Source organism: Trachemys scripta, chromosome 5, assembly GCF_013100865.1.
Source record: "Trachemys scripta elegans isolate TJP31775 chromosome 5, CAS_Tse_1.0, whole genome shotgun sequence".
NCBI classification, from domain to species: domain Eukaryota; kingdom Metazoa; phylum Chordata; order Testudines; family Emydidae; genus Trachemys; species Trachemys scripta.
Genome location: NC_048302.1, coordinates 113,761,621 through 113,789,036, shown reverse-complemented (window position 1 = coordinate 113,789,036; position 27,416 = coordinate 113,761,621). Strand labels below are relative to the sequence as shown.

Genomic DNA, 27,416 nt, shown 5'->3' with positions numbered 1-27,416 from the left:
TTCAGGAAATACTTCTGAATAGTAGAAAGGTGTACTTACCTGGCCAAATGGAAATATTTTTCTATGTGGTCTCAACAGAAATGTGTCTCTCTAGTGCAAGCTTCCATCAACTACATCTAGGGCTATCTGTTGCACCTAAAACATCAAGGTCTGACAGTTCTGCTACAGAACCTTTAGCAGCAATTTCAGCTTTCCACCCTTCAGTGAGTAATAGATTGCTTTTTTGCAATCCCAATATCAGATTTCTAAAAGGGTTAGACAGTTGTACCCACAGGTACCAGAACCTGTTCCTCCAGGGGATCTCAACCTGGTGCTAGCAGAATTAATGGGATCACCCTTTGAACCTCTTGTGTCTTGCTCCCTACTCCACCTTTCTGACAGTGGCATTTGTGGTTGTGGTAACCTCAGCAGGTTGAGAGCCTTAGTCTCCGAGCTTCCTGGTACAGTTTTCTAGAAGGATAAAGTTTACCTCCACCCCACCCAAAATTCTTGACAAAAGTAGTTTCCAATTTCCACATTAACTAGGCAAATTATTTGCCAATTTTCTTCCCAAAGCCTCACATGCATAGAGATGAGGACAAACTTCATTCATTGGATTAAAAGAGCTTTAGCCTTCTACTTAGACCACACTGATATTGGCATCCTTTCATCTGTGAGAGACTGGGGGAATTGCAGCCTATGATGTCGATGGTTTGCAATGTCTCATGTGACTGAATAGTCAAATCCGAGATTTGCATGTTTTTTGGCAGTTGTTGAAATGTGTGTGTCTTGGTTGGGAGCTGCTTGCTTCTTGTGGGCTCTTTTCTCTTCAAGCTGTAGGAGCCAGCTCCTGTCATGGATTTTGATGCCCTGATGGAAACGATGGCGTCACTTGTTACAATCTCTTGCCAAGATTTCCCATTGTTCAGGATCAATTCAAAATTCCTTCATATCTCGCTTGCATATGTCTTTATAGCGACGCCTGTAGTTCTTGTTTCCTCTGATAGCTCCCCGTATAGCATGTCCTTGTGTATGTGTCTATCTTCCAACTACTCATATGGGTTGGGTGTACCACACTAGGTCCTTTGGATTCTCAGTGTAGTTATTTGTCATGATTGCAGACAGAACTGGCTTCTCCTCAGAGGATTTCTTCCTGCATTCATTTGTGCTACCAGTTAACTAATATCATGTCACTTCCTAGAGCCTTTGCCAATTCAACAAGAGCTTCAGCTGCTTTCCTTGTGCAAGTACCTATCTGAGACATTTGCAAAGTGACAACTTGGTCATCAGTTCACACTTTTGCTGCTCATGATGCCATTTCTAGCCAGTCTAGGAATGGAGCCAATTTTGGACGGGTTGTTCTACAATCACTGTTCAGGGAGACTCCGAGCCCTCCTTCATGTTAATCTGTTTGTGATTCCCCTACAGTGAAGTGAACACTCAAAGAAGAAAAAATGTTTACCTACTATGACATTCCGGGGTACAATACAGCCAGTGAGGGGTTGTGTCGTCACCTGCCCTGCAGCCTGGGGTACCTCACAATTCTATGCAGCTGTAGCTCCCAACTTGAGCCCCTCACAAACAGCCAAACAGAATGTAGGTAAATCCCTGAGTGTCTGTGTATAGCTGCAGCCTGCCAGCACGCTCTGGCATCCACCAGCCTTAGTTCTACCCCAACACGCTCCCAGTGCTGAATTTTCCTTCAAAATGTGGGTTCTGCAATGTCCAGCCCTTTCCTGGAAAGTTCAGATATTTTAGGTTTGTTGCCCCTGTAAGGGAACAATGTCCAACAGTTTGCTACTGGGGTCACCCAAACAATTCAGTTTGAATGCAACACTAGATTTGTTTGATTCAAGAAGAAAACAAGTTTATTTAACCACTAAGAGATTTTAAGTGAGTACAACCATAAGGCATTAAAGTCAGAAATAGTTACGTGAGAAACAGAGAAAATGCCTTCTTGTGCGAAAACATAACAAATTAGACTTGGTTCAAGATAAGATCCTTACCACATGCTTCCAACAACACGGCTGTCCAAATTTCAGGTCAGGTTCTCTCCAAAACTCAAATGGCTGCTTCCTTTAGTTGTCTTAGGTAAAAGAGAGAGAGAGAGAGATGGATAAGAAGAGATACCATGAGGTGATTTTGCCCCTCACTTTATAGTCCAGTCCCCCTTTGAAATGCATTTCCTTGAGGGTTACCCCAAGATAAAGTTAATTCCTGCTGTGAGGACAGAGACAAGAAGTCTTGTGTTGAAAGAGGTTCCATGCTGTTTGCTAAAATACAGATCTGTTTGTTCCTGCCCCCGTCCCTTGCCAAAGAATGGCCATATGACAGGTGATTTGCCCATCAGCTTTGATGACAACTGGCTAGAGGTGTCAGCTTTGAGAAACTGGTTTACCCACTCTCCAAACTTGCTTGGTAAACACCTTGAGTCATAATTTCAGCTTATGTTCATAACTTTACCTATAATGTTGTTGCACACATTTCACCATGATCTTACTGACCAGTGAGTTGTTAGTTTTCAAATGCTACCTCACAAGGCACATTTTGTACAAAGATTATTACTATAGTGGTGAATATAGGGGTGCATTCGGTCACACCTACCTTTCTGTAAGTGGTGTTGTTCGAAATGTGTTGCACATGTCCATTCCATGACCCACTTTCCTTCTCCTCTCTATTGGAGTCTATCCAGTAAGAAGGAACTGAGGGGAGTCAGGGTGGCTCTGTCCTCTTATACGTGCATACAATGGCATGTGATGGCCGAGGGTGCTCGAGCTGCCCCGATAGGTACTGAAGAGTGGGGAAAGTTCTCTGACAACTGTGCGTGAGGCATGCACACACCCACAGTGGAATGGACATATGCAACACATCTTGAAGAACAACAGTCACAGAAAGATAGTTGACCGTTTTTTAGTGATATTTCTCAATGTGCTGAGTATTGTACTTTGAGAGTGGCCCATTGCACCTTCTTGGTCTTTATGAAAATCAGGCTGTATAACAAAAAAAACCCAAATATCTATAGGAAGAGAAGTGCGGAAAGGAAGGTCAAAATATACATTTATAAATTATACACAATTTTAAAAAATGATAGTATTTGGTTTTTTTCCCCAGCCATCTTATGTCGGAATACATTAGGATGACAGACACAGAACGTGATCAGATTGATCAAGATGCTCAGATATTTATGAGGACATGTGCTGATGCCATTCAACAGCTGAGAACAGAAGGTAAATTAGTATAATGGTAAATGGATTATGTTAATTATTGAAGAGTTCATGATAAATGCTGATGTGACTGTGAAGGTTGAACAGTGTTCTGAACAACCTTTTAAAAAAAAGATACATAGGGTTTAATTTTCCATTTACTTAAACCCATGTAACTCCTGACTTCAGTGGAATTATTCTTGATGTACATTTGTATGCGTAAAAAGAAAGTCCAGCACATAGAATTTAACCTAGCCACCCCAGTCCATTCATTAGCATCTGATTAAAAGAAAAAAAATCGAAGTCTTTCTAAACATTTACCGTGTAAGTAATATTTTTTTGCAAAATGGCATACAGGCCTGACCCAAAATCCATTAAAGTCAATGGGCGACTTTCCCAGTAAGCTGTACTAACAAAAGTCAACAGCTTAAGTGACCAATACATACAGAGTATAGAAATATAAATATTTCTAATCAGACTGCGTAGTTACTAAATCTTCATCATTACTTTCCCCACCGTTTCTAAGCATATCCTTTTTAAATCAGACCTAGCTTTTGTGTTAAAAGGTGATATCCTAGCCCTACTGAAGTCAGTGGGTCCCAGATTTCACACCAAGTGAAGGTTGTTGGGTATTATTTGTTTTTATTGAATCTGGGAGCAATACAGAAACTAAATTTTGCACAAAGTGCTTATAATGTCTACCTTTTATGTCTAGAAATATAAAAAATATTGTATCTTGAAGTGAAATTACTTTTCATTTTCAAACTGACGAGCATCATTCTGGGATACGGAACTAGTTATTTGTTACATTCGTTCTGATAAATAATGATAAAATTAAAGATTTCAGTGAAATATGGACAAAAATCAGAATTGATCAATTGTCCTTGCTAAATTAGAAGCCTTTCTTCTAGAGAAAATTCTAACAAAAAAATGAAACCCTTCAGTGATGCAGAGAATTCCAATATTAAAAGATTTTACATTTTCTATTACTTCATAAACAGAGGGCTTGTCTACACAAACACTTCTTTCCTGGCAAAGTGGGGTGTAAATCAACCCCGCACTAGACTGCTACACACTTATTGTCCATGTGGACCCTGCTGCCGTGCACTAACAGTTCCATAGTATGCATAGATCAGTGGTGGGCAAGCTGCGGGCCACATGCGGCCCATCAGGGTAATCTGATTGCAGGCCGCGAGATGTTTTGCTGATGTGGCACCGCCACTGGGAGCTGCGGCGGGCTGTGCCTGTGGATGGTCAATGTCAGCAAAATGTCTCGCGGCCCGCAATCAGATTACCCTGATGATCCGCATGCGGGCCGCAGGTTACCCACCACTGGCTTAGATCTACTCCTGGTTTAAAGCGGGATAGATCAAGGTGCACTAGGGAACTGTTCACACCCCCGCTTGCCATAAACTAAACATTCATATAGACAAGCCAAGAAGAATTAGTTGTATACAACTAAGTGATGATGATTTCATTATGCAAAGTTATCGTGATAGCACTCTTGGAATATTGTGGCCACTGCTGGATACTGAGTTTGTAAAGGAATATGGCCAATCTTGATAATTTGAGGAAGAATCTTCTGATATCCAGATGAAAGCCTTGCAGGGTATATTTTGAGGGTTCAAGACCTGAGTGTTCTTTTGCCTTTTTAAAATGGATTTGACTGCATGCACCAAGTGTCATGTCAGTACGTGGCATGTCCAAGGTCATGGTCAATCATGACAGGTCAAGCTACAAGAAGAGGACAAAATTGATTGAACTGGTAAAAGATAATGTATAACTAGGGTTTCTATTTTGGGGGTTTTATTAATTTTATTTGGGGGGGATTATTTTTAGCAATTTTCGAGTTTTATGTAGATGTCCAAAAATTGAGGGGAGGGGAGGTCGGGGCTCTCTTTGTATACATTCTTTGTATATTTTACTCATATATACTGTAATGAGTAATGTGTTTGTAATATTTCATATGCTCTTTAACATAGTACTGTTTCAAACAGCACTACATTAAAGTACACTGGGGTACTTTTAGTGCGCACCAGCAGGATCTGAATGGACCAGTTAATGTGCAACACTTCATTGCACTTTAGAAATCACACTTCTGTAGTCTATATTACTGCTCTGTGTAGACAAGCCCTTAGAAACAAGTATCTATTTCTTGTCTTTATTATATAAACTCCAATTTCATTTTTTTTATCTGAGGGGTTTCATCTGTGTTTATTGGTTAAAAATCTTACAATTAGAAGCCCTATTTATAACTAATGCCAATGGGAGCATTCCAAAGAGGACCATCAGCACAGGGAGTAGACTATTAAGAGAAGAGACTGGAATACGTGGTAAAGATAAATTCAAGGAATGGGTGGGCATACTGTGTCAGGGTTGGATAACCCTAGGTTTACTTGCTAAAAAGCGGTCTTTCCTAATATGTGATAAAGATTGTGAGATAAGTGTACTAAAGGTTTGCATCAAATTTAAGCTTCCATAGATAGATAGATAGATACACCTCTGTAGCACTAATCAGAAATGTATATCTGTAATGTTGTCATGGGAGCTATATGTTATTAAAATAAAAAAGATAAATATTTAAGGGCCAAATTGGTGTTTGGCACTGGGCAAGAAACAAATATCAGGACAATCTCTGTCCTGGAGAGTTTACAGTCTAGAACACTAGGCAAGTTGAGTCTTTAGATTTGTCTCTTTAAGCTTGGCTTGAGCAAAAGTCTATTTTTAATACAAATGTAATTGACACATAAGTAGGGCACCCAAAGAGAATATCTACAAGCAATGATAAAAGGTAAACTACGTGAGACTATTTTTTTTCTTTAAATGCTATTGTGAAAATATACATTTAATTTCTTAAAATATACTAATAGACTTTTGTAAATATAAAGTTGTATATAGAGTATAATCTGTGGAAAACTGAAGAGGTGGGCTTTCATATTCTTCAACACCAAGTGTAAAATATTATCTTGAAATTTTTCATTTCAGCACACAAGAATGTCCAATCCCCACAAGTGAGGGAGCACAGAGCAGCCGTCTTGGACTTCACTGAAGATTATTTAAAAAGTACCTTGTACATTTTTTTTCTACAAATGTATAACAGTTCAAAGTGAATGATTATTTGATTGTACAATATTGTCAAACTCTTTATTTTCATATTTTTAAGATCATACTGATAATTTCTGAGAGAAAATCTTGATCGTCTAACTACATTTTTTTCTGCTCTTCTTGACATTTTTGAACAGGAGTGTGTAAGCTGTACTCTGAACAAAGAGCCGTCCGAGTCAAACGAATGGTAGATAAGAAAAGATTGTGAGTACTGTTACTTTAAATTGCCTGATTCCTATGTAACTCTTTAACTGAATAAATGTGAACCTAGTGCATGGGACTAGCAATTCTCAATTGATGCACATATTCATTAGAAGCAGCAATATGTGCATCTTTCATTGTGAACTGCTGCATATTAGTACTTTTTATGCCTGTATCACACCGTGAAGGCTATAAAATGCTGAATGCTAAAATATATAACCATTTGTTCCAGATTTCAGATATGTATATGAATAAACCACAGAATTGTTAAAAGAAGGGTTAACAATCTGACTTGAAACTCACAAATACAAGGAAACTCTTGTATAGATCTGAAATTGCCTCTGTAATCCATCCTTTTTAAAATTAGATATATGCTACTGTATGTAAAATCATCCAGTTTGGGGACACTGCAACCTGACAATATTCCTCAAACCTGATATGGAGGATACCCTCTCTGTGGTTAATTGTTCACTCTTCATGCCCATTCAGCTCTGATCTTTCTGCGTACACTGCTAAGAGGGATAAAAGAATGCTTGACTTGGCATTTTTTGTGATGAGGACTAACTAGAAACTGGATTGAAACCACAAACTCATAGCTCATCAAACAGCTATTGGAAGAGAACAGCTTCTTCCTGCCACTAGCATGAGTTAGATTTGAACTAGTCACCTAGAGGTGAAAAGTCTTAGTATTGTTTTACTACTCCCCTGGAACATCCAGTTATCCAAATGAATATTTTTTTTCAAGGAAGGCTTCTGTGAAAGAATATGCACATTGTTGCTTTTTTCCAACCAAGGGTTACAAACACAGCTGCCCGCAAGTTTTTTCTTTTTGGTTTGTTCATTTTCATGTGGGGAGACTGAGTGAGGAAGTTAACAATTTAAAGTTTGTCACTTTAAACCAAAGTCTCTAAAGTTGTAATACTGCCAACCTTTTCTCAGTCTTCATAATGCAAATTTTAACCCTGATTTCCCTTAGGCAGGTTTTCATGTGGAAATAGCAAATTGCACAACATATGTGCCAGTAGTTAAAGTCTCAAACATTTTTCAAAGAACTCATACTCCTTTATCTGGTTAGAGTGTGAACATGTCAGATATTATTTAAATTAAAACTAGTGGGGTGGTCTTTAAATATCCTCTGGGATGTATATTTCACCCAGAATCATACAACATCTGTAATTAAAGGTGATGGGATTCAGTCGAGGCTTTTCCCCTTAGAAATAAATTGCTGTAAGATCTATTTTGTTTTTCTTTTGTGGAGAGGTTCAAACCAACTGTATGAGAAAGTCAGGATAACTCCTTAAAATTTTTTGTAATCCATTGAGAGGCAGTTTCTCATGATGACACAATAGATAAAAAGTAACCCAGCAATAAAGTCTTGCACATTAGGCATAAAATCTTGTCAGATTCAGTATTCTTCATATTGAATTTTGAAGAAAAAAAACGTTTGATTCCAGCAGTCATCTAATTAAGCTAATAAATGTTCCCTGCTATTCTGCTCACCATGCTGTTGTGCTATCACCTCCATGTGAAGCCCATTTTCAAGATGCCTCAGTGAACTAAATGGAGAAAACAAATCAATTTTATGTGCACTAACAATGGAGCAAAAGAGAGAAACTAGAAGTTAGAACTTCTCTCAAGGCTAAGCAACAGTATAATGCTTAAATAAAATCTTGAGCAGAAGACCAAAGGATGTTGTTTTGCCACTATTACCCAGTGTAAGAACCAGAAAACAGATGTTAGCCAGGTGGAGGCTGTATGCATTGCAGATGTGATATAATAGCTAAATTGCTATTTAAATTAAAATTCAATTTAAATAAATCACAGGGCATAAACCAATCTTTCTGAGGACTTAAAGAAAAATTGCTTTTTTTCATATGCCTTCAACTAGTTGATTTGTAATTTCCCTAAGGATTTCAGTAGACACTTTATGTGATAATAAGAATTTGTTTTATTATTTAAACTAGGTTTTGTTAAAGTCTGCTGCATTGCAGGCTTTTTATTCATTTTTTAATTGAAAATGGGTATATTAGCATACTCTGGAAGTTAAGGATTACAAAAAATAAAGGGATATATTTATTTAAAAGTCAATTTATCCTTCATCAGATCTTCTTTACTGCAGTTTAGCAGGCATTAAATATATGCTTGTTAACAGGAGCCTTTTTTAGTATTGTATAAGTAAATACAGTAAGTAAATAAGGGGAGGGAGAGATAGCTCAGTGGTTTGAGCATTGGCCTGCTAAACCCAGGGTTGTGAGTTCAATCCTTGAGGGGGCCACTTGGGGATCTGGGGCAAAATCAGTACTTGGTCCTGCTAGTGAAGGCAGGGGGCTGGACTCAATGACCTTTCAAGGTCCCTTCCAGTTCTAGGAGATGGGATATCTCCATTAATTATTATTATTATTATTATTATAATTATTATAAAAATCTTGTTTCTCTTTATTTAGATGAGCATGTTAAATCTTAAACTATCTGGCTGTTATAATTTCCTGACATAATATAATTTGGCTTTGTGTAGTCAAAAGTTCTGCCAATTAGATTTGACTAATTTCCCAAAATGAAATGTTAAGAGAAGTGGGCTGTTTCCCTTCTCTTTTATGTTGCTAGGTTACTGACCTAGTGGATAGTGAAAAAGCAGTAGATGAAATGTATCTTGATTTTAATAAGACTTTTGACACAGTCCCTTATGATCTTTTCATAAGCAAACTAGGAAAATGCAGTCTAGATTAAATTACTATAAAGTGGGTGCATAACTTGTTAAAAAACCATACTCGAACAGTAGTTATCAATGGTTTGCTATCAAACAGAGAATGTATCTAGTGGGATCCTGCGGGGATCAGTCTTGGGACCAGAACTAGTCAGTATTTGCGTTAATGACTGGATAATGGGGTGGAGAGTATACTTATAACATTTGCAGATGACACCAAGCTGAAAGGGGTTCCAAGCACTTTGGAGGACAGGATTAGAATTCAAAATGACCTTTAGTTTGAGAAAAGAAGGCTGTGGGGGGCCTGATAATAGTCTTCAAATATGATAAAGGCTGTTAAATGAGGACTGTAAGTAATTGTTATTCATGTCAACTGAAGATAGGACAAGAAGTAATGGGCTTAATCTGCAGCAAAGGGGATGTAGGTTAGATATGAGGGTAGTTAAGATCTGAAACGGGCTTCTAAGGAAAAAGAACGAGGAGTACTTGTGGCACCTTAGAGACTAACACATTTATTTGGGCATAAGCTTTCATGGGCTAAAACCCACTTCTATTGAAGTGGGGTTTAGCCCATGAAAGCTTATGCCCAAATAAATGTGTTAGTCTCTTAGGCCTGGTCTACACTGGGTAGGGGGATCAATCTAAGATATGCAACTTCAGCTACGAGAATAGCGTAGCTGAAGTTGACGTATCTTAGATCGACTTAGAATCAGTTACTTTGCGTCCTCGCGGCGCAGGATCGATGGCTGCCGCTCCCATGTCGACTCTGCTTCCGCCTCTTGCCATGGTGGAGTTCCGGAGTCGATGGCAGAGCGATCGGGGATCGATTTATCGTGTCTACATTAGACGCGATAAATCGATGCCCAATAGATCGATCACTACCCGCCAATCCGGCGGGTAGTATAGACGTACCCTAAGGTCAGAAATACTCCTGTTCTTTTTGCTGATACAGACTAACACGGCTACCACTCTGAAGCTTCTAAGGGAGGTTGCAGAATCCCCATCATTAGAGGTTTTTAAGAAGAGGTTGGACAAGCACCTGGCAGGGATGGTCTAGGTTTACGTGGTCCTGCCTCAGCAGAAAGGGCTGGACAGACCTCTCAAGGTCCCTTCCAGCTCTACATTTCTATGATTTTATGAAATGTGCCTAATTAGTTAAAATAGTTATATTCATTGATATTTAAAATTATATTTTATCTCAAATTATAAACTGTTCATAGGTACAGACTACAAACTCTGGCAGTGGATACAGCTTTTAAAGTTAGTTTTCATTTATATGGGGAATCAGTATTTTATTGGTTTTCAGAACAATTGTTATTGTCATTTTCAGCAAGTTATAGATTTCTGTCTATAGTACAGATGCAGGAGGCTTTTCTTTACTGTTTGTGCTTCCCCCAAGACCCCGTTCTTGTAGTTAATTTTTTGGACCAAACAGAGTTCCTGTTACCTCTCTTTTGTCTTGTTTTAAATATAGTGAGAATGACCAGATTAGACTTTTTATCCCACTTTCTCTATTTTTTATTAATATCCTAACTAGGTACATACAAAAGGAATTATACACAAGTATTTAGACACAGTAAAAGATCATATGTGTGGAAGCTAGTGCAATACCTAGTACACTGTGTGGGCAGGTGTTACTGCCTGATAGTTTTTATTAGTCATTTGCATTCTTGGGTAGCAAATTTTCACCAATACTGGAAAAAATATAAAGAAGTCAGATCTGCTATTTAGTTGCTCCATATAGTAGTTTAGCTGCAGTCCTCCATTCCCTTGCTGTTAGAGTTCATAGCTGAGAAAGGCAAACCACTGAAGTTTACTGCTCATTTTTAATTCCACTATTATTCTATTTTTTTAGGAGAAATATGTATGACAGATATTTAGTAAGAGATCACTGAATAAACAACTGATATTTTAATTGGGCTTTTAATAATAATAATAAGAGATAGGGATTGATTAATTAATTTATTTATGTAGCTCTTTTCAACAATAAATCTCAAAGCATTTTACAAATGAGGTCAGCATCATTATCCCCATTTTACAGATGAAGAAACCGAGGCACAGAGAGATGAAGTGACTTGCCCAAAGTCACTTAGCAGGCCAGTGGCTGAGCTGAGGATGGAATTCATGTTTCCTAAGCCCCAGCCCAATGCTCTTTTCATACCACACTTATTAACATTACAGACAGTTTCAGGGAGTTACTTTACAATAAATCTGAACATCATATACAAACATTCTTGATTTGCTTCTAAGTATCTGCTATGCTCTTCAGCAAACAGTATATGTGAGATTCATTTTCCTTTACTGGCTGCACTAGTGGAGTACTTTGGCTTGCTGAGTAAAGATAATTATGTTTGAAACCAGATGCTCAGAGTTTATATTTTGTTACCTTTGCTTGATGATATTTTGACAATATATACAGTAAGAATTCAAAAATTACTTGAAAACTAATGTTGAATTGGCCATTGGCCAAACAGAAAGCATGTTTGGTATTAGAGGACTGTTTAAACAAATTAGCTTAGAATTGACATTTTAATATGCTACGTTTATCAAAGGAAGTTCATTGAAATCTTTAATAAGGCTGCAATAAATGGATACAATATTTTGCTTACCCTGAGCAAATAATTATTTTTTCTGGAGTGAGTAAAATGTCCTTCATTTTATTTATTATTCTCAAACATCATGGTAAAGGATGGTAAGTAAATTTTGTGTCTTGGCTGGTAAATTTTCATAAGAGTTTTGTAAGGATTATTTTACTGTGTGCTATATTTCCAAGTAATCTTTCATCAACTCCTTATTCTCATTTTAGGGAGAATCAGCTGTATAAACTTAGTTAAATTATGGGCTCTTGTGCTTGTAGGTCCAGGCTTGAACCTGAACAGAGCAATAAAGCTCAAGCACCCTCTTTCCCAGAAAAAATTGTGCAGAATTCTTCAGAAGAATCTAATGAAAAACTTGCTTATGAGGAAAACAAAGGTAAGAATCCAATCCTATTCATTTTTACTTTTGTGGCAGGCACTCTTCATCCAACTGGATACCTTCCTCAGATCACAGAGCAATTGTAAGGCTTCCTCTTGTCACTTGTACCTCCTCTTCTTTCTGTCTCCCTTCCTATGGTAACCAGGCTGTCGCAAAGCATATTCTGAGAGTGAGGCAGCAAAGTCTTTAAACTTTGTGGCATGTTTCAGAAGCATTCTTCAGCCAACAGCAAAAACGTTTTTTGAAGCAATTTTTTCCATGCAGAGCTGCCAGCGGAGATCACTGTGAACTTTCTCACAAGCCTTTATTCCCTGGTTGTTTCTAATTTCCTGATTTTTTTTTTTTCCCCAATATTTAGGATATGACAGTTCAACCCATATTAAACCAACTCTGTGAATATCTTGGTTCTCACTTTTTTAGTACTCCTCTAAATGCATTTGCCCTGAGGTCCTGTAAGATTTTGTAGAATTTCCTTAACTGATAAAAGGGCAGGCTGTCTGAAAATTAACCTCCTATATTCTTAAAAGAACATCTGCTCTTTTTAAGCCTGAATCTAGCATCTATAACAAGATTTGGAATGTTAAGAAAAAGTGTATGTGAGTTGAGGGAGAGGAGGCAGATGGGATGGCGAATATCTTGTTCATGTGAGAATGCTTTTTCTCCACAATTCTGATTTTTTGCTGCTGAAGGGATTGCGTCTTGTCCATCAGTAGGCGAGCATTGTCTGATAGCGAGGTTGTTAAAAGTGATACTTGGGATAAATATTCAATTCAGCCAGTTCCCTTTAGGCTAGAGCCTGAGGATAGGGTTAGAAATTCTCTAAAGTTGTCTACCTGAGCCTGTGAGGTCTGTCTCACTTTTCTCCTCTATTTGTCTTCTCAGGGTATGTCGAAACTGCAAACCATCCCCCCTCCCAAAAAAGTGTTCTTAACTCGGGTTACCTAACCCGCATTAGCTAGCTCTGGTTAAAATAGCAGCGAAGACACAGCAACTCGGCCTTTAATTCAGGTTAGAGAGCCTGAGGTTGAATTTAAGCTGCTAACTTGAGTTAAAAGCTGAATTGCTGTGTCTTTGCTGCTATTTTAACCTGAGTTGGCTAATGTGGGTTAGCTAATGCAAGTTAAGAGCACTCCTTTTTTGGCAATGTAAGCATATTCCAAGTCTGCATTAGGGCCGGTAAACTGGCAGAACTTTTTTGCAGGAAGCCTTTCTGTGCAATAATAGCAACCTCAAGGTTAGTTTCAGAGTTTATCCCCAAAGGGACCTCTATTTTCTGAATGCTGTTATAGAAACAGATGCTTTCTCCAGTATTGGTTCTGCTATTCGATTTGATAGAGGAGCCTGGAGTACTGTATGAATATGATCTATAGCACTGAAATTCTGTTTCGAGGGAAACAAAAACTAGGATAACTGTTACGTGAAGTTAGGGTCAGACTGCATCAGCATCTGATAGACAGAGGGGAAGATGTACATGAAGGTGGTCTATTAAACAGAAGGGTATTTCTGGTCATCAGCTATTGAGTGTTTTTCTTAAAACAATTTTGGTGAAAGAGGCAAGCCCCTCTGGGCAGTGATTTTACATGTCATGTGGAAGGATGATTGGGGAGAAGTGGAAACTCCATTTCTAAATAAAGGCTCTAATTTTGAATGGCCCCTCAGCACATACAAAAATTTTAATTCTCAGATGCTGTAGTTTTATCTACCTAACCAGCTACATTTCTGCAACTTTACAGTGAGCTTTTTCTTCTCAAATTGAACCTGCTATAAGACATAACGTTGCAGGTTTTGAGTGTCTCTTTATGATGCACACTACATTTTCATAGTAAATCTGAGCAATGCAGCATGCAGGTTATATTCATGTTTTTTCTTGGCTCATATTAGCAGTATTTTATAGCTGGGAGGCATGCCAGCAGAGAACCGGTAATGTAGTAGTATCTTCAGTGGTTAAATAATAATAATAATAATAATATATGGCGATATACCTATCTCATAGGACCCCGAAAGGTCATCGAGTCTAGCCCCCTGCCTCACTAGCAGGACCAACTACAGATTTTGCCCCAGATCCCTAAGTGGCCCCCTCAAGGATTGAACTCCCAACCCTGGGTTTAGCAGGCCAATGCGCAAACCATTGAGCTATCCCTCCCCCTGTGTTCTGTGCAGTTCCATCTGCCTGGAACACCACTGCAATTTTGGACAACTCTGTGCAGCTCAATCATCCAGAGCACTGTTATAATATTCAGCTCAGAAATCTGTGCCATGCCACAAGAGGTTCTAGTCTTTGATTGCCTAGGGCCTCAGATCTGATAACGACATTACACTGCAAAGAGGTGTCACTTATTGCACCTTTCACCGCATTTGAGACTTGATTGTGATTGTGCTAGTTAGTTTCATTATTAGCCTACCTTTAATTGTTTAGATTTCAGAGTGGTAGCCGTATTAGTCTGTATCAGCAAAAATAACAAGGAGTCCTTGTGGCACCTTAGAGACTAACTAATTTATTTGGGCATAAGCTTTCATGGGATAAAATCCACTTCATTTAGCCCAAGAAAGCTTATGCCCAAATAAATTAGGTAGTCTCTAAGGTGCCACAAGGACTCCCCATTGTTTTTAATTGTTTAGAAGCAAGTAGCTAAAAGTGTATTTTATTATATAAGTGAAGCTGATGCAGAGCTCTTAGAGGTGCTGATTATTCTTTGAGAAAACTGTGAGGCCTGTCTATGAAAATAGTTCTACCTGAAATATTTTATACACACATACAATACCCCCACTCACCCTGCACCCCGTGTTCTTTATTGCATGAATGAAGTTGACTTAAGAGTTTGCTGCTATTGTTTATAAAACTATCATTTTCATTATGGCCTCACAGTAGTTGCTGTGAAAATTATGGTGATGCTATCAACAGGGGATTGTGAGTTTAAATCTTTTGACCTTTGATTTTTTAAGTGTTTTCTGTAATAAAAAACAAACAAAGGAAAATAAATATAATCGAGATTATTTCTAAATAGGATGTTTTCCATTGGGCATCAATACCTTGGGAAATGGTGATTGTTTGCATTTCTGAAGTGTCAGTCACCATAGCCTCTGGGCACTCTTACACAAACATCTGTGCTACAAAGATTGTTCCCTGCTGGGAGCATACCTCTCGCCCAAATCCCCACATACTCTGTCCTTTGTTAAAACATTTGGAATCTTGGATGACTCTTTTGCCTCAGTTCATCATAGTTTAGTCCGTTCTCTGGCAGATTGGATTATGGTACTTTGTTTTGATACTGAACACCTTTTTTACATCCGAATTATAAAAAACATGCATCATTGTAGGAAACGCCCATTTGGTGTTTGTTTGATAAGCCTTTAAGGATTATATATGCCCAATTTTGATTTGCTTATTACAAACAGGACAGTTTGTTTATGGAATTAAATATAAATGATGGTTTTTGAATTAATCCTTCAGTTTAGCACATCTTTCATTTCAATGAAGTAAACCAGTTTGGAAATGGGTTAAAAGGAATTTGATTGTTAATTAAAACAGTCAATGCATCTTTCAGAAACAACAGAGATATGAAGTAATTCATTTCAGCAATCCTAGGAAATAGATATTTTTCTTTCTCTAGGTTTTGCTAGATGAATCATAATCATAGAGCAACATTAAGGTATACTCCAGGAAAGCCCCAAATTTGCTTTCCCGGTAGCAGAAAATGTGTCGTAGTGACAGGAGCAACTCTGGAAAGATGAGAGAATGTCTCTCACCTAGTGCTTACTCTGAGTGTATTTGCTTATTAATGAACTTGTTGGATACACGTACTGTTTCTTGCCAAGTATTGGCAGTGCCTGGAAATAATTGGGTCCTTTGGGATAAAAAAGGGAATATTTATTATTATTTTATAGTCCGTTCCGTAAACTAATAATTATCCTCTTTTCTTTGAATTAAGTGAATAAGATCAGAATGACAGATGAAATCTTGAACAACTACTTCACTGAAAACTGAACAGGATATTTTCCTGCAATGACATGTATTCATTAAAATTTTGGTGTAATATCTAAACAAAATAATTTATTTCTCTATGAAATATATGTAAAGAGCTGATGATGACCCAGGTAAAACATAACCAGAATTATTTGTAAACAGTCTTAAATTTTTTCTTATCTTTACTTGTTTTTTATTAGTTAGGGCACTTGTAAGAAACAAAAAGCCTGGTTTTCATAAGAGCTAAGCTGATCCTGCTGATCATTCACAATCCTTTGTTTGTAACATTGCAATCATTTCCACAGTTGTGGAACCAGTTGTGATGTCAGAAACCAGTCATATAATTTTCGGAGAAGGAATGAGCAGTTACACCAGAGTTTAAAAAAAAAAAAAAAGAAAAGAAGATGGGTTTCATGCAGATGTTCTGGTAACAAAGAGCAAGAGGAAAATATCTCCTTACGATATCTCTCATGAAATTGTTTTTAAACAGACTGCTGTTAGAGGTTTCCCAAGAGAAGTTGGTTTCTCAGAGTGATGCATCAACATTGCTTATTTAATTGAAAACATTCAAATACAAGATTATAAACAATTACAATAAATCAAATAAAAAAGTATCTAAGCATCTAAATAAGGAAAATATTATGATTAACAGCGATTCCAAAACTTACAAAAAGGTGAAACAAAAACCTTTCTGCATCTTAGTTTTGTGACTTGAATCTGGTAACTCTAAGCAACCAAGGCATACAGTCCTTTGTGGGATGGCACAATGTCCCAGTTGGGGGGTAGTAAAGAACCTCCCAGGGATACAGTAGTAACTCCGACACTTGGGTATTGATGCTGCTTCTTGCCAAAACAGATAAAATGTCAGAATCAGTTGGTTCCTATGAGAACATAACATAAGAATGGCCGTACTGGGTCAGACCAAAGGTCCATCCAGCCCAGTGACCAATGCCAGGTGTCCCAGAGGGAGTGAACCTAACAGGTAATGATCAAGTGATCTCTCTCCTGCCATCCATCTTCACCGTCTGACAAACAGAGGCTAGGGACACCATTCCTTACCCGTCCTGGCTAATAGCCATTAATGGACTTAACCTCCATGAATTTATCCAGTTCTCTTTTAAACGCTATTATAGTCTTAGCCTTCACAACCTCCTCAAGCAAGGAGTTCCACAGGTTGACTGTGCGCTGTGTGAAGAAGAACTTCCTTTTATTTGTTTTAAACCTGCTGCCCATTAATTTCATTTGGTGGCCCCTAGTTCTTATATTATGGGAACAAGTAAATAACTTTTCCTTATTCACTTTCTCCACACCTCTCATGATTTTATATATCTCTATCATATCCCCCCTTAGTCTCCACTTTTGCAAGCTGAAAAATCCTAGCCTCTTTTATCTCTCCTCATATGGAACCCATTCCAAACCCCTAATCATTTTAGTTGCCCTTCTCTGAACCTTTTCTAGTGCCAGTATATCTTTTTTGAGATGAGGAGACCACATCTGTACACAGCATTCAAGATGTGGGCGTACCATGGATTTATATAAGGGCAATAAGATATTCTCCATCTTATTCTCTATCCCTTTTTTAATGATTCCTAACATCCTGTTTGCTTTTTTTGACTGCTTCTGCACACTGCGTGGATGTCTTCAGAGAACTATCCACGATGACTCCAAGATCTCTTTCCTGATTAGTTGTAGCTAAATCAGCCCCCATCATATTGTATGTATAGTTGGCGTTGGCGTTATTTTTTCCAATGTGCATTACTTTACATTTATCTACATTAAATTTCATTTGCCATTTTGTTGCCCAATCACTTAGTTTTGTGAGATCTTTTTGAAGTTCTTCACAGTCTGCTTTGGTCTTAACTATCTTGAGCAGTTTAGTAGAGATAAAAGGAATGAAAAGAAAGTGGTATTTTTCTCCTTGTCCGGAAGTACCTTATAGTAGTTAATCTTAAACTTCAATTTCTATTGTATACTCCATTTTCAGAAGTTATATATTTAAGATGTTTTAGGTCCCAGTCTTGCAAATCAAATACAACTTCACTTATGAGAGTATTTCTATTGAAATGAACGGGGCTGCTCCAGTATGTAAAAACAAACAAACCTGGTGTTAAATGTTTGCAGGATGGAGCCTGATCTAACTTGTTGCATGTAGGCAGACCCCTCGTGAGGAATCAGTTGCACAATTGGGGCCATAATCTGCAGAATCAACAACATAAGGAAATGAGATAAGTCTTGGGAAGTTTATGCTAATATTTTGAAATGAGGTTCTGGGTTTAATTTTGCAAAATAATGTGAGTAGCAAGGAGGTGGTTTTCTGAAATCTCAGGAAAGGTAATGGCTTTCTACAGTTGGTGTCATTTTCAAAAGTGTACATATATTTCTGTTAAAGTCCACATTGTGGGAGAAATGACTTTTTGACTTTTACAGATGTCTCGTTTCCTGACAAAGGAAACGATGCTGCAAAGACTTCTGCATGGGCTTAACTTTATGCACTATGAGTATTTCCACTTGCTGCAACGTCCATACTTCAATGCAGCTACTCCCAGTGAACAAAATTAAGCGTGTGTCTAAATCTTTGCCCCCAGTCCTGCACTTGTACCTTACCTGTGTGAACTGCTGATAAATGTGTGGCATGAGTCTCAATTAACTAGAAATGAAATCTAATCATTTGGTAGTTGGTACTACATGAGTAAGCAGTGGTTGTAGCTTCACATTTCAGTATGCTGATATGTTTGGGATTTTTGGTTATCTTTACAGATCAGAATCTGACAGATGCCCACACTAACTTCGGGCTATGGGGGGATGGCAAAGGTGAAGATGAACTGTCACCTGAAGAAATTCAGATGGTAAATTCTGTTTTATATCTTCCCTCCCCCCACCTTTCCAGCTAATGCTATCTGTGCATATGGTGCATTAAGGAACACAATACACGCTCTCACTTTGCTCTTGACTTTCTTTTTATGCAGAGTAACTTAATAACAAATTTCAGATTAGCAGCCGTATTAGTCTGTATCAGCAAAAAGAACAGGAGTACTTGTGGCACCTTAGTGACTAACAAAGTACAAATGTGCCTTTTCAACTTGGATTCCTAATTCTTCGTATCAGTATTTAAAATTGCTACAAAAAAGAGAGACTGCTGTGCAGCCATGATATTAGTGAGAGAGTATTTTTTAGCAATTAAAACTGCCCATTGAAATTGCCCTTTTAAATTGCTTCTATGGGTTGCTGTTTCAATCATCAAACAAAGGAAGTCATGGCAACATTAAGAGAAGCATAAAGAAACTTTTGGAAGACAAAGATTGTTGCTGCTGCTATTGCGATCCCTATTTGAGTTATTCTGTTGCCAGTTACTCTTATGTAATTCATTCTTTTTATCTGTGAATTTTTAGTGCTTATAAAAGAGTTTGAGCAATTTTTTTAGTGTGAATAGGCAGCCTGCAAGCTTTCCTTCATAGCTGTCTGTGCAGCTCACTTCTTTGCCACCTTATGAGGCTTGTTCTCAGAGCAATGTGTTGGAAAGCTAGAAAACTCAAACCCTGGACTAACAAATACTCTGATCCCAATTGTCAGAAAGTAGGTAAGGAGAGAGGCAGTCTCCGAGGCTCTTCCTACACTAGGGAAATTTTCTGAATCTTTCGTGCCATTGCTAACACCAATTCAGCTCTATCAAAAGGGGCATTGCCAGCAGATCGAGGGATGTGATCATTCCCCTCTATTCGGCATTGGTGAGGCCTCATCTGGAGTACAGTGTCCAGTTTTGGTCCCCACACTACAAGAAAGATGTGGAGAAATTGGAAAGAGTCCAGTGGAGGGCAACAAAAATGATTAGGGGGCTGGAGCACATGACTTATGAGGAGAGGCTGAGGGAACTGGGATTGTTTAGTCTGTAGAAGAGAAGAATGAGGGGGGATTTGATAGCTGCTTTCAACTACCTGAAAGGGGCTTCCAAAGAGGATGGATCTAGGCTGTTCTCAGTGGTAGCAGATGACAGAACAAGGAGTAATGGTCTCAAGTTGCAGTGGGGGAAGTTTAGGTTGGATATTAGGAAAAACTTTTTCACTAGGAGGGTGGTAAAGCACTGGAATGGGTTACCTAGGGAGGTGGTGGAATCTCCTTCCTTAGAGGTATTTAAGGTCAGGCTTGACGAAACCCTGGTTGGGATGATTTAGTTGGGGATTGGTCCTGCTCTGAGCAGGGGATTGGACTAGATGACCTCCTGAGGTCCCTTCCAACCCTGATATTCTGTGATTCTAATTTCAGCCACTGGTTATCACCATCATTTCATGCTGTGTCAGTTAACCCTGCTGTTGGCAGAGCTGATTGACGTGGTGCTTTAAAATGCATGTAGCAGCTGTAGCCCATCTACATGAGTCCTCTGTGTCGCTAAACTTTCCCTAGTGTGGACAGGACCCAAAGTATTCGGAAACCAGGTCTCGTGGGGCTTTGACATAAACACCTTGTATTGCACTTTGGAGCAAACTGGAAGCAATACAACATGACTAGTGTTGCTAAGTAGAAGGCTTCTGCATCCAGCAGTATCTGAAGCTTCCATGATGGTATTCAAGAGTAGTCCTAGGCAATGTTCACACTAATTTTTTCCATCCATGTGCGGATTGAATTTTGTTATGTGCATCAATATTGAGGTAATGTGCGGATATGCGCCACCAGTAGCAACAAAAAACTAGATATAATATATATATTTAAAAAGTTACCATAGGGATAATTACTCTAGCCAGGACAGATTAAGCATTTTAGAACTCACTACTCAAAGAATTGAATGTAAGCATAAGAGAGAAATAAAAATTGTGAAAGGCTTAGACCAGTCAAAAAACTAAAATAGCAGCACTTCGAAAGAATAAAATTACAGAGAATATATGTGCATTGCAGGAAGTATCAAGAAGTAACAACAACAATAATACAAGTATGTGCTGGGAGGTGTGTGTGTGTGAGAGAGAGACAGACAGACAGACACACACTGAGTGTGCGGGTGTGTGAGAGACACATGCTGCCCCCTTAAGTGTGCTGCCCGTTTAAGTAGATTGGCACTCGCCAGTCTGAAGCCTGTTTGTTCAGACACAGCAGCAGCTGCCAGCAAGCTCCGTCCCACTCCTGAGCCCTGTCGTGTCCCCTCCCCTGCTCTGTGGAGATGGGGTACGGGGTGGGGGAGGAGGGAGACACCCTGACATCGGTGCCCACTTCCTTTCCCCCTTCTTCTCCCTCCCCCACCGCTCTTCACAGAAAGCAGGAGGCTCTCAGGAGCAGCTGGCCAGGGGCTCCAAGGCAGAGGGCAGGAGCAGCGCAGCAGTGGGTGGAGGGGTACCTGAAGTGCACGACACTTGATAGACTGCTGGACAGCCATATAGCTTAGAGGGAACTTAGGTCCTAGGTAGAGCACTATAATACCCATCTTAGACATGACAAAGGTGTAAATAACTGTGGGAAGGGCTATATCTAAGGAAGAAGGTCACACTCACTTAGTTAATCGCAGATTTAAAAAACAAATACTCTTGACCACAGTTGCTGAGTGTCTAGGGGGAGGGGGAGGGACAGGGACCAAAACAGCCTCCTGAATTGCAGACCATATTGAGAAAGAGTGAATGTGGGCTGTCTCAAGAGAAAGGAGCAGACATGATCCTACTTGAAGCCCTTAATAAGCTTCCCTGGATGACACACATTATCATCTTTTTTTTTTTTCTCAATCTGACATAAAAAGGCCACTTTTCACAGAGGCCTCTTTTCTTCTGTTTTCTTCCAGCAGTCTGCATGCTAATGTTAGAGTTCTCCATAAAAAGAAGAGGAGTACTTGTGGCACCTTAGAGACTAACAAATTTATTAGAGCATAAGCTTTCGTGGGCTACTGCCCACTTCTTCGGATGCAGTAGCCCACGAAAGCTTATGCTCTAATAAATTTGTTAGTCTCTACGGTGCCACAAGTACTCCTGTTCTTTTTGCGGATACAGACTAACACGGCTGCTACTCTGAAACCTGTCATTATGCAAGAGTTCTCCATGTAAATCTCCTGCAGGTCAAATGGAGGTTAACACCGGCTATATATAAAATGGTTTTCTAATAGTTGATTAATAACCTTGTTAGTGTCTTTTCTTTTGGCTCTGTGCTATATACTAGGTTTTGGACCAGTTGCCATACTCTTTATTATAGCAGTTTAGGATAAAGTTTCATGGCATCTCTATACAGTATTTAAAGATTTTTTTTTAAGTGATTGAGAAATAAATATTCACAACGAGATGATGGAAGGAATTCTAGAATTCACAATCCTGAACTAGCTGTAGCCTGACATTCTGTCAGTTATTCCTAAGGGATAGCTGCTGGATGTTTTTAGAAAGTGCATTATTACACCATGCAATTTTTCAAAGTCCTCCTGCTCTTCATTTTTATTTTTTATATACTTGCACTTGGCATTGTCCATCTTACACCGGCTCACTTTTTACACTTCATTTGATGTGTGTCACGAGTAGGGTGACCAGATAGCAAGTGTGAAAAATCGGGACGGGGTGGGGGGTAATAGGAGCCTATATATAAAAAAGCCCCAAATATCGGGACTGTCCCTGTAAAATCGGGACATCTGGTCACCCTAGTCACGAGTGACATTTAATATTAAAAAAACCTGCCTAAAAACAACATTGAAGTTCTGAGCTAAATAAACAAATACAAGGCCGTCCTGTCACTTTTATTCTTAGCGTGCCTTGTTCTGCTGACATTTTGCAGGATGATACCCCAAACATGACCATGACCTGACATCCCTACCAGGCCTAGGCTAGTGGAATAACTTGTGTTGGAAGTTTTAACCTTAGCTCCAAATTTAATAGCCTGGTCAGTGGAGCATCAGATGCAGAATGCTACTGAGATTTTTTTTATAAATCTCTGCTTGCAAAGTAATGTACTTAACATGGTAAGTAAATTGCTCCTGGGATGTGCATTAGTTTACTTTTAAATATTAACGGCAAATTTTCACTTCAAATGTGTTTTTGTTACCATCAAAGGAAAAGTAGCTTCCCTTAGTACTGGAGCAAATAGCACTGAAAATACAGCAGGAAACGAGGTGAAAGAAGCATACAAAAGTGAGCTATCGCTATAGCTAGAGTTACCCTCTCTCCTGCCCTAACTTACTTAGAATGTTGCCAAAAGTGAATCCGGAACTGGTTGGCTGATTTTCTTTTGATTGAGGTGTAGGCTAGCGGCCCATATGTTGAACCTTTCTTACCTGCAGTTCAAGTGCTGGAGTCCTACCTGAAAAATCATTGATATCTTACCCAGAGTTGATCTCTTTTGCTATACAAGCATAAGAGGCGAATATGGCCAGCATTAATCAAAGCTGTAAGTAAGGTACTTCAGCTTCTCACCCTCTCAAGTGGGATTTGAACTTAGTGCTATCTGCCCTTATGGTGCCCCCCTTTGACCTGTTAGCCTCCTGCTTGTGGTCTTTTTAGTGACCGTCACCTCCATGAGGAGAGTAGGTGAGCTGCATACCCTACACTGTTTTGTTAAGAACAAGGTACAGTTTAGGCCACAGTTTCTCTCCGAAGGAGAACATGTCTTCCATCTCAGTCAGTCAGTATATTTACTGGTTTTCTTTCCAAAGTCACAAGCTCATAAGGACGAACCAAAGCGCCACATTCTGGATGTTCTGGCTTTTTGTCTTGATAGAATGAAGCCCTTTCAGATCTCTTCCCAACTATTAGTCTCCTGTGCAGAACAATGACTGTCCAAGTGGATCACCAGCTTTGTTGTCATGTGCTACAACACGTAGGTTGCCACCCCTCCAGAAACACTGTCTGTGCATTCAACCAGAGCATGCAACATCCACAGCATTTATAGGAAACGTCCCTATTGCGGATACTTGTAGAGCAGCAATGTGATGGTCAGTCCACACCTTTGTGAGACATTGTGATTGCCACCAGGTCAAGGGAAAATACTAATGTAGGGAAAGCAGTTCTGCAGTCCCTCTTCCAGTGAGATTACTAGCCCCACCTCCACTGGAAACTCTATGGGAGTCACCTAGTGTAATGGACATATGCAACCACTCAAAGAAGCAAGAATGGTTACTCACCTCTCATAACTGTTGTTCTTCAAGATGCATTACATGTCCATTATACAGCTCACCCTCCTTCCCCAAACCTCCAGGATGTTTCAACTAAGGGTTGGGTATGAAGGAAGTGAAGGGTGGGCAGCATGGCTCTGCCCTTTATACCCTCTGGAGCATGAAGGCACCAGGCACAGGCATGGCCCCTATGGATACTGCTAGGGAAAACTCTTCAGCACTGGTGCACGGGATGCCCACACATCTAGTGAACATACACACCACATCTTGAAGAACAACAGTTATGAGAGGTGAGTAACCATTCTTTACTAGTATTGCCCTCTTTCCTTCTCTCACTCTCTTTTTTCATATGAGCAGTAAGAATGTTACTGATATAATCTTTTCCCACTAATTGATAGGTGCTCAAAGTGCTTCTAGCAAGCCTTAATTCTATTTCTAGACCTAATATGAATAGTTTTATTATTAAATATAACTAGATGAGGCTATTTACAAAATGCAGGGATGTGTGTAGTGGTTTTGTCTAAATGAAACTGCACTGTCGCCAACACCTGAAAGCATTTTTGAGTAATAGTTCACCAGTTATGCCTGAGGTTTGGAGACCTGCTGGCACCTAGCCAAAGGATTTTGTGTATATTTTGATTAATTTTAGGTTATTTTAATATTATTGTGTTGATTAACAAGAACTCAAAACTGATACATTTGCAAGCTGTTCTGAAAGATTTTCTCCCTGGCAGAAATAAAACATTTGACAAAACACTGGGCCCAATTTTTCATTCGTGTGCAAAAACTGAATTCAGTGGAATTACATTAGTCTGAGTAGAAATCAGGCAGCTATATGCTCTTCCCTGGAGCATTGCATTAGGACATTATATCAGATAACAACATGCTTCATTGCAACAACCTAGTTTCTTCAATGCAAGAATCTCAATGTGCTTTACAAATGTTAACGAATCCACACAACATCCAATTGCTGATTTGATGAGGGGTATTTAGACATTTCTCCTCTATTTATATGTATGCTATTACAGGATTAGTTAATTTTTACTCTTTTAATTCTTTTTCTGTGAATAATGGTCTATAATGGTCCAGTTGCATGGAAGTTCCATTTATTTTAAGTAAATTGACTCCCAAAACGAACAAGGTGAGAAATACTGTAGAAACTGGAGTATTGGTTTTAAATTGGAATGTGTTGTGGCAAATTATACCCATAATTCACAATCAGTGTTTCATGATCTTTCTTGAGGGTAAAATAATGAGTTAAACCTCTATCATATGGCTACAACTGCAATTGAATTCATTATTTCACCCACAGGAGAGATCATTACATGGTCCAAAATGGTTGCAGACTATTGTATTATTTGCACAATAAATCCTAATTTATAACCCATAGTGCAGGTATATTTATGCTTTTATAGTTATTGTAAGCAGATGTCTTGTGGTCAGATTGAGTGTAATTAAATCTGTTTCTGTTTGAAAAGGTCTAATTTCCTCAACTACTTTCATCTTATTATTTTTTGTCTATGGTGAAATCACATACAGACATTTAATGATGTATCTCTTGGGATAACAAAAAAGAACTCTGATAATTACTTTTATTCATTAAATCTTGGGCAAAGTCTAAGCAATTTGTCACTTGGTGCCATCCTTTTGTAGCAGCATATTTTACTGTCCTAAAAAGAGCTTTCTTTATTAAGCCATAGATAGTTGAGCTATATTTAGATTGTCGTAGTTTCAGTTTTATGTTCCTATCATGTAAATTCTTTTGTGACATATTGATGTATTATGTGCTCTGTGTTCTAACCTTTTGTTCAATTGACTGTTCTATCAGAGCTTATTACAGTGCAGACCAAATAATTCATCAGCCATCATTTCAAATTACAAAGTTTATCTAGGGATATTTTTCTTAAATATGAGTAGAGGGTTTGGGATTTCTTTTAGAATACATTCTCAAAGTGGATTTATACTATTTGTAACAGATCACAAGCATTTACTGTGTATTGAAAATCTGATTTCTAAACTGGTTATATAATTCTTACTAGGGTGCTAAAAAATGGTAACATTTTTGGTGCTGAATTTTTAATGCAGGACTGTCCCAGCTTATTCCCGCAACAGCACAAACAAGTTTGAATAGTCCTGCGTGAAAAATTCAGCACTAGGAATTTTACAAACAGCTATAAATTGGTTGCCTTCTCCAGTCAATGACTATCTTGACTAATCAGTGCTGGACCTCCTGGGCTCGGTACACCACTTTACTTCAGGTTTACACTGGTGTGACTCCATTTAATACTTACACCTGTGTAAACCTGATGTAGTGCAGTGGTGAATCAGGTCCCAAGGGTGTAACTCTTCTAGCCATTCATGACTATAATAGTAAATATGGCTATACCAGTCATTAGATTTTGTTAATGCATGCTGCCTTTGGAGGAAGAGTCTCCAAAGACAGGGTCCTTGTGATGGGAGGTAATTTAATTATTTAGGTTGGGATGTTAGGATTCTGCCATGATCTAATCATGAATCTGTGGGCAGGGGAATAGGCTTGGACTATGGATGGATTGCTGCTGATAGGATTGAACCTCTGGAAGACAATTTCTAGAGTGCTTCAATGCCTGTGGGGAATGGGTGTCGCTAAGTATCATCCCCTAGCATCACTCTGTAGTTGAGGATGGGTAGGCCATGGCTGTGGGCACAGTTGAATATTCCTGATACATGGAATGTAGCTGTTACGAAGCCACCCCTAAATATATATCTGTAGACAGGATAGGACATTTTGGAAGAAACAGATAAATGGAAACAGATAAATTATCGTATTTAGTACCCACTCTTCTGTTGTGAATGTTGAGACAATATTAATTGGACACCTAGCTCCTTTTAATGGGTTAATGCTCGTTTTAAATATCAGAATGAAATAAATGCCCCACAATTACAAAAATAGTCTTTCAAAATGTAAGACAGTCTGTTGTGGGGTGGTGACCACTCTGTAACACCCCCTGTTGGCCAAACATGGGCACTGAAGGCACCCCCTGTTGGATTTCCTCCCCAAGGAGTAGCGCCTTAGCTTTCCAGACACCAGGCTGTTCTAGAGATGTGACCAAGTCACAAACACACACTTCTTCCAGGATAGCACAAGTCACTAAAATTCCCAACAGACACAAGGTGGTTCTGCCTTTCAGGAGCTTCTTTTCAGCCATGGGCTCCGTTCCCAGCCCCTTTTTGGGCTACCATTGA

The 27,416-nt window shown here is 38.9% G+C and overlaps 1 protein-coding gene across 5 annotated transcripts in view; it reads left to right on the top strand.

Moving 5' to 3' along the window:
• Positions 1-27,416, top strand: part of STX18 (syntaxin 18) — a 95,771-nt gene that overhangs the window by 59,618 nt on the left and 8,737 nt on the right. For all 5 annotated transcript variants that reach the window (XR_004645826.1, XM_034771317.1, XM_034771319.1 and 2 more), the window contains 5 exons: positions 3,091-3,206; positions 6,168-6,245; positions 6,425-6,491; positions 12,050-12,165; positions 18,890-18,978. Coding sequence is in view for 4 of the 5 variants with exons in the window: in XM_034771317.1 (XP_034627208.1) it covers positions 3,091-3,206; positions 6,168-6,245; positions 6,425-6,491; positions 12,050-12,165; positions 18,890-18,978 (466 nt within the window). In the remaining variant the exon portion in view is untranslated. The remainder of the gene's footprint in view (positions 1-3,090; positions 3,207-6,167; positions 6,246-6,424; positions 6,492-12,049; positions 12,166-18,889; positions 18,979-27,416) is intronic.